Here is a 7720-nt window from a genome sequence, read left to right as displayed (position 1 = left end):
TATGAATGGGCCCCAGTCTCTGAAAAATACAGCAGTGTCCCCATAGGAGCAGCCCCCACCCTGTCACCACCCACCAGAGCAGGCTCACCTGGCGCCAGGACAATGGGTTCGGGCTCCCCCTGGTTTCCATAGTAGCAGAAGACATCTCCCTTCTCTGTGCTGTGAACAGGAGGCAGAGAGCGTCATACAGGGGCCACGGATCGTGCAGACCCCTCGCTGCCTGGCAGTCACCACAGCCCTACCCCATGGGATCCCCGAGCGCTCCAGGGCCACTGCCAGTTGTGCTTGCACCTTCCTTCTCCAGCCGGGGGCACCTCTGCCTCCCAGCGAGCAGTGCAAGTGAGACACGGTCCCAAAGCAGGGGGCTCCTCAGCCACAGGCACGGACGGGAGAGGACCTGGGGCCGAGGGGCGGGTGTCGGCAGGGGGCATGCCCTGTACTAGGGGAGCGCCCTGCAGTCATGCTCCGGTTCCCCGATGGCAGGAGCCAACAGCCCCCACACCGTCACAGGGAGCCCCACTGCAAGGCTCTGCTTCCCAGGTCCCCACGGCAGTGGGTCTGGGAGGGGCTCAGCCCTCAGGACGCTCACCAAGCCGACTAAGAGAGGCGGCCCCAGATGCCACGGCACCCGAGCTGAGCAGCGGGGCAGGCACCCTACTCCCTGCTGGGTCCAGTCCCAGTCCCGTGGGGGCACTCGGTGGGCTGCCACCCCCACCCCCACCCCCAGCAGACTCACCTCAGGTCGGCTGCTAAGAGGTTGAAGCCGTTGTACAGGTGACCCTCTGTGGAGACCTTCTTCAAGTAGGAAAAACTGTCCATGTCTGCGGTCAGAAAGTGGGCCACCAGTTCACCTGTGAGCAGGGAACAGACACGGCTGAGGCAGCAGGCGTAGCCCCCTCCCTGGGGAGAAAGATGGCCCCGCATGGGCTGGCTACACCTCACTGACCCCACAGCCAAGGAGGTCGGCATAGAGGACTCTGCTTTTATTGGTTAAAAAAAAGTTTTCCTGCCCTGACCGGTTTGGCTCAGTGGATAGAGCGTCTGCCTGCGGACTGAAGGGTCCCAGGTTCGATTCCGGTCAAGGGCATGTACCTTGGTTGCGGGCACATCCCCAGTAGGGGGCGTGCAGGAGGCAGCTGATCGATGTTTCTCTCATCGATGTTTCCAACTCTCTATCCCTCTCCTTCCTCTCTGTAAAAAAATCAATAAAATATATTTTAAAAAGAAAAGTTTTCCTCCATTATGCCCCCATATGGAAGTCCAGCATGAGGGGGAACGTCTTTAGTAGGGACAACGTGTGTCCCGGGAACTATCCTCCCACAGGCATCTGCTCGGCAAACATTGAACAGGGGGGACAATGACACACAGCCAGAGCGACACATTGCCTGGGGATAAGTCTGAAGCACATTCCCTGAGAGGCGTGAAAGGTCAGTGTCATGTGGGCCAGACCAAGGGTGGTGCCCACAGTGACTGCCAGCCAGTGGATTACAGGACCCAGGAAACACGCCCTCTTCCCCATTCCAGCTCCTCCTCCTGTCTCTGCACATGCCCAAGGAAGCCCCCACCCCAAGGCCCACCCCCCAGGCCAGCCCCCGCTCCCCTAAGCTAGCCCCCAGCACCCCGCCCCCGCCCCATGGTACCTCGGCCCCTCGCATCTGGGTCCTGCCGCGGCTGCAGGTAGTTGGTGAGCGCCGCCAGCTTCCCGCGAGTGCTGATGCCCAGCCATGTGCCTCCTTCCTTGCCTTCCTCCATGTCAAGCCCTGGACAGACGCCAGCATCACCACCAGCAGTACCCCCTCCTCTCCCTGTGTCCTGGGCAGTCGAACCTCAGTCCCACAGCCCTGGCTGTGGAACAGGGGATCTGACTCCACAGGGCGGGGCAGCAAGACACTGGAAAGATGCCCTCCCCGTCTCAGGCCAACTGATGCCAACAGCATCCTGGAGCTTGGGTTGGCACTGGGCCGGGAGCAGAGCACCAGCTCCATCGCGGGAACCTCATCCTGCATCTGGTGCAAGGGTGGCTGGCTGTCCTCCTCGGGCAGAAAGCGCAGGACCCTCACAGCGAGAGCTTCATTGGGAGCCCGGTGCACATCCAGGCCTGCAGCGCACCCACCCGCTGCCTGTTCCGTTGACTTTGGTGTGTTTGCCCCTAAGCTGCGTGCAGCAGCCACTGGGCTCACCCAGCCTGTGCTGCAGCTAGGCCTCCCTTCCACCAGGCAGGTGCTCCTTCTCAGCATGCCAGGGGCCTCCTCCAAATCACTACAATTCGGAGTGGCTGGAGCTTCCCAGCCAGGACTGACACTGATTCAGGGGCGGGGTGCTGGCCCAGGTGCCAGGGTAGGGTGGAGCCCAGGTGGCCAGCATGGCCCAGGCAGTCTAACCTTTCATCCAAACCTCATCTACAGAAATCCTGGAGAGGTGCCTCCTGCCCCGCTACCCCAAGGCAACAGCCCCTCACCGCACTCATCCCGAGAAGGCCCCCTCAACACACACACACACACACACACACACACACTTCAGCCTCCCTGTGTGCAGCAGCGACACGCACAGCCTGCCCTATCCCATAACCCCCTTCTGTTCTATCCTAACCCAAGATGGCCAGGACCCAGCCTCTCCTCCCTCTTGCACTCAGTTATCCTGAGTCCCCCCTCCCACCCTCTCAGCAGCTTTCCCCACCACCTCCGAGACCTCCTGCCCAGGACAGCGCCCTGCCCTGGTCCCCCCACTCCTGTCCTCCTGTCACCCAGCACCAGGACGGTCTAGCAGTGCTTCCCTCGCACCACTGCCCAACCATCGTCTACACAGGAAGCTCCATAGCTGAGCCTTAGGACACTGCAGGCGGAGCAGAGCACACGCTGCCTCCCTGGGCCCGTGAGCCCACATGCCCAGCACACTGGGCACCCTGTCAACTCTGCCAGGCTCCCCTGTGCTTGCCTGGCACCTGGCTCCCAGGCAGAGGGACTCCTGGCCTAGCCAACACCTGTCTGCATGCCCTCCAAGTAAACCCCTGCCCACCCCATGGGCAGGAACTGCTCCCTGTCCAGTGCTCAGGAGCTTCAGCTGGGTAGGCAGGGGGACCTGGGTTGTCACCTCCACTTCTCCACAGGAACCCCTTGTGAGGCTCCCACCCAAAGGTGCCCCAACCAAACCTCTGCTCCCCAAATTCAGACCAGCTCTCACTGGACCAAGGGTGCTTGTATGTAAACAGAAACGTGTGCAGAGATAAGCACATGTGTATGTGCATACATATGTGCACACACGTGCACACACACACACACACACACACACAACTATGATGCCGCACAGAGTGATAGAGGGTGGACTTGCACCCTCACACCAAAACAACTGCATGTCCACAGGGAACATGTGGATCCAAATAAAACCAACTGATCCTTCCAGCTACCTCTTCTGGGGATCCACGACACATGAAGCCACAGGGACAGTGCTGGGTGGACAATTCCAGGGCTGGCCAGCCCAACACTGTCCCGGGACCGAGACTTTGGAGCCGACCCCATTAGACCCACCGGTGTCCACTTATTCATTCCGAACGTACACAGGGAAGCAGCACCGTAACTGCTAGAACCGTCTGGGGCTGGCACTTCCTGCCAGGCTGTGGCCACCCACCACGAGGCAAGACTCACCACTGAGGATCTCGTTGTTGTTGCCCCAGAACTCTGCCACCTTGGATGGCCTGTGGTAGAATTCATCCCTGTTGGATGCCAGGATGAGCCTGAAGAAGAAAGCATGACTGAGACTCTCAGGTCAAAACAGAGAAGCCATGTTCTTCTCTCTCTAGTTAACAAAGAAAATCTGCCTCAGTAACAACATGGGCAAGTCCCAAAGACAACAGGAACCCGCACCCTGACCGCATTACCCAGACCTCTTCCGGCAACCTAGACCAGCCAGCGTAAGTGGGGCTCCCGCACCCCAATTCCGCTGCCCCCGGTCCTCTGTCAGCCCACAGGGATGTGCCGCTGCCGGGACCCACTTCACTCCTCGGTCCCGCCCACACAGTCATCTTTAGAGGCTGAGTCTTAGTTTATTTGTACAATCTGTACATCGGCTCAGGGTCTTTACCGCCGAGGGGTATTCCCTCCAGCGCCCACGCTGAGTGACCACGGTCTGAGAGGCACTGCCAGGCCTGTGCAGCTCGTCCCAGGGCCGCCCTCCCCCCGCCTGGGCAGCAGCGGCATGCCTCCCCTGCCTGGGTCGCCTACATGCCTACTGTGGCCCGTGGGGCACCCGAGGCTGAGCAGATGGCGGCAGACTCAGAGTGAGGGGTTACCTGTACGCATTTTTGGAAACAGGGCGAGGATCGAACTTAAAGAAGATGATGCACATGGGTCCCGGAGGGTGGCTTTGCTCACACAGGGTTACACAGTCTGTGGGAAAAGGAAAAAAAAAATTATTTGAGTAACCAGCAGACAACAGATCCACCGTCCCAAACCTGCAATGTTCTTTGAACAGAACCAGCTCGGTAATGCCCCTGGCCTTCCCTAGACATGCCAGAGTCATGTGCCCAACAGCATGACGCCCACCAGCACTTCAAGGCCATCTCCCTGCCAGCACTCCATGGGCAGGTGGGCGGGCAGCAGGGGCTACAGCCACAGAGTATACAACAGCCAAGGAGGGGCCAAGGCCCAAGGCTGTCAGCACGAACGCAACCTCAGCTGAGAGCCACTCTGAGGCTGCCTAGTTCCTGGGGCCTTCTTGTGGACAATGCCAGGGTGTTCCCACCACTCCACTCCCTTCTGCTCACTGGTCTGGCTGGGGTGAGAGGTGGGGGGAAGGACTGACTCCACCACTATCTCCACTGGTTCCCACAAGCCCTGGAGGATCCCCCAGGACTTGGCCCCCTGGCCCCTTCAGGCATGGACAAAGGTAAGGGCCACAGGGGAGCTACCTTTGCCCTCAGTAAAGCCTGTAGCTATGTGAGGTGTCGCCATGGTGACTAGCAGAAGTGCAAGGTGCTAGGGGGTGTCCAGCCATAGGAGATGGGCTGCTGGCCTCCAGCCCGAGCTGACAGGAGCGGGCTGGGTTCCCACCCGCGGGCGCCCTGACCATCCCAATATTTGTGGGCAGCCTGATGGAACCAACATTCTTGGTAAAAACTCAAAATGCTTGAGAGAATGTGAAAACGTCTTAAAAGCAGCCAAGAGCTAACTGGTCATGTAGAATTTAGCCAACATCTTGGAGAACGTAGGAATCCAGAGATGGGAAAAACAGAGATTGGAGCATTCCTGCCCGGGGGCACTGACTTATCTGGCTCTGGTGACCCTGGGAGTGAAGGACAGAAGACAAAACCCAGGACTGCCTCAAGACGGGACCTCGTAGGAAACCCTCCAAGGGAAGCTGGGACCCCGAGCAGCAACATCCAGAGGGCGAGGGTGGGCTATGTCCACAGCCACCAGGGGCGGCAGGGACAGCCTACAAGGGAGGAAGTCCTTGAGGAGCTCCGAGAGTGGAGCCAGGGCCACACCAGGGGTCCAGGAACCCTCACGCCAAGACGTGGTTTGAGGAGTCCCACACTGGCAGTGCCCCTGGGCACCTAGCGAACCAAAATTCTCATCTTCACCCCAGACCTCCAAGAAGTCTCACAAATAATTTCTAGGACAAAGCAGTACACAGTCAGAAAGAACCGCCTAACAGAGCAAAGCACCAAGCACAAGAACCAGCAGAAAGAGGTCCCCGCATGTCTCGTAAACTCACCACACTCTCATCGCAGAAAACAGGGAGCTTGGGAATATCCACAGAGAAAAAGAGGTTCACGAAGCACCAGAAAGAACTTTCCCAAGTGGGAGGCATAGATAACCGCGAACTACAACTCAGCAGTGGATTTAACTGCAGGTTAGACACAGCTTATGATGAGTCAGCAGAATCATCCAGGACATAGTGCAGAGACAGGAAGCATGCTGGGCCTCCCAGGACCCCAGGTGCCCCACCCACCAGGTACAGCTGACAGGGTTCCCAGCATTGCCACCTGATCCTAGTCCGACACAGAAGACACAAGTCTCCTCACCCCAGAGGAGCTGGTCTCTCTCAGGCATAAGCATGCTCCGAGCAAGGCCGGCTGGTTGTGTCTGTGGCACCCAGGCTGCCTCAGTCAGTGTGGTAGGAGCCCTGCCAGTGCATCCCTGCTGGAATCCCACTGGTCCAGAGCCCCACCGGGACGAAGGGCTATTCTGAAGGCTGTTCCACTAAGGATGTGCCACTCTGGACTGTCAGAGGAGGAGGCCACCATGTCTGCCTGGACCTACCGTGTCCCTTCCTGAGCTGCGTGCCTGGCCACTAGGTGAGGCCACTGGCAAAGGGCAGGTCTGGCCACTGATGCTCACAGGCCATATAGAGACTCGGTTGCAGGACCCCGCTGTCCTAGCTGGACCAAGGGAGTGGCAGATCGGCCTCCAGGTGTAGCAGGGAGGGTTCTGTGGTCTAAGGAAAGGCCGCCAATGGGTCTCCAGGCAGCCTTGTGCCAGAGGTGTGGGCACAGAGAGCCCAGGGCTGCAGCCTCGACGAGAACGCAGTCATTGGGAGGGAAGGACCAGAGGAAAGCCAGCCCCTGGGGAGGGCACCATCAGGAACTGCCTTTCTCTCCAATCCCTCACCCCCCACTCAGCCAGGCCAGCTGCCCACAGGCCCCTCCCCTTCTTCGCTTCACTGCCCACCTGCAGCTGGGGGGGATCCACATGTGTAGAGCAGGGCTAGCGCTTCCCACATGCACCGGAAGTCCCTGCGTACACCTCTGAAGTGTGAAGCGAAAGGAAAACGCCCTCTTCAAACCAAAGCCAAGAGCTTCCCATCCTATCTAAGAAAGCCAGTGGAAGTCTTCCCAGCTCACAGCGAGGCGAATCTGGCTTTGCCCCGGTCTCACCACCTGGTGATTCTGAAGCACAGGAAGAATGGGTCGCAGATTTGGCGCGGGTGCTGGCTACAGAGCACAGAAGCTTTCTAGGCACTCACAGCCCATCTGCTGACAGCGCTTTTGAGAGTTCTCCTGGCCAGCTTCGTCCTGCTGCTCACTCCCTGCCTCTGAATCACCCACTCCAGCTGGCGCCTCCTTCCTCCTCTCCTGCCTCAAGGAGGACCGACAGGGCTGTTTCCAACAGCCAAGTGGAGCCAGGTAAACTGCCTCTGTCAGAAGGCTCAGGCTCTTGAGCGAGTCAAGCTTCAAGCCTGACTCCGTGTGGCATCTCACAAGAGCACAATGAGAAAATGACAGGCAGGCAGGCCTGGCCAAATCAGGTCAGAGTAATATGCCAAGAGATGCAGCGGTGACTGCAGTGGCTCAGGCAAGGGCCACGGGGAACATAACCTGGCACCGTGATGGCCTGGTCCACAGCCTGCTGACCAACAGTGAGGATCTGCTTCCCTGCTCCCCCCGTAACCTGCCCCCCCAGCACAGACAGGTGGGTGAAAGGCAAGGTGAGCCATCGACCTCATGGAGGCCACTGGGAGAGGAGGCAAGAGGGGCCTAAGGGCCACCGACAGGGCCTCGTTGTCACTGCCAGCCCGGATGGAGAAGGACCCAGCAGGGGGACCAGCAGACCTCAGCACTGCTGGGGGTGGTCCAGTCCCTACCTGGGCCGCCCGCCTCACCTTGCGGGGCGGCTAGCAGCATAACGCACTGACTGCTGCCACCCACCCAGTGCCTACCAGCCCCACCTCCTGCAGCGTTTGCACCAAGGGCGTCTCCCTTCCTCTTCCTCCCAGCACACCTGTC

General features: G+C 59.4%; 1 protein-coding gene across 3 annotated transcripts in view; it reads right to left on the bottom strand.

The window, feature by feature from the left end:
* Nucleotides 1-7720, bottom strand: part of LOC102429127 (transport and Golgi organization protein 2 homolog) — a 19055-nt gene that overhangs the window by 7348 nt on the left and 3987 nt on the right. For 2 of the 3 annotated variants that reach the window (XM_023763201.1, XM_023763202.1), the window contains exons 2-6: nucleotides 4286-4382; nucleotides 3642-3730; nucleotides 1641-1760; nucleotides 737-851; nucleotides 89-159 (exon numbers count right to left, since the gene is read on the bottom strand). In XM_023763201.1, coding sequence (XP_023618969.1) covers nucleotides 89-159; nucleotides 737-851; nucleotides 1641-1760; nucleotides 3642-3730; nucleotides 4286-4341 — 451 coding nt within the window. In that variant the 5' untranslated portion in view covers nucleotides 4342-4382. Of the gene's footprint in view, nucleotides 1-88; nucleotides 160-736; nucleotides 852-1619; nucleotides 1761-3641; nucleotides 3731-4285; nucleotides 4383-7720 lie in introns of those variants that run through there. The other variant, XM_023763203.1, reaches the window with a different exon arrangement.

This window comes from Myotis lucifugus, unplaced genomic scaffold, assembly GCF_000147115.1.
Source record: "Myotis lucifugus unplaced genomic scaffold, Myoluc2.0 scaffold_276, whole genome shotgun sequence".
Taxonomy (NCBI): Eukaryota; Metazoa; Chordata; class Mammalia; order Chiroptera; family Vespertilionidae; genus Myotis; species Myotis lucifugus.
Note: the sequence above shows the minus strand (reverse complement) of the source record. Positions and strands in the feature narration are given on the sequence as shown.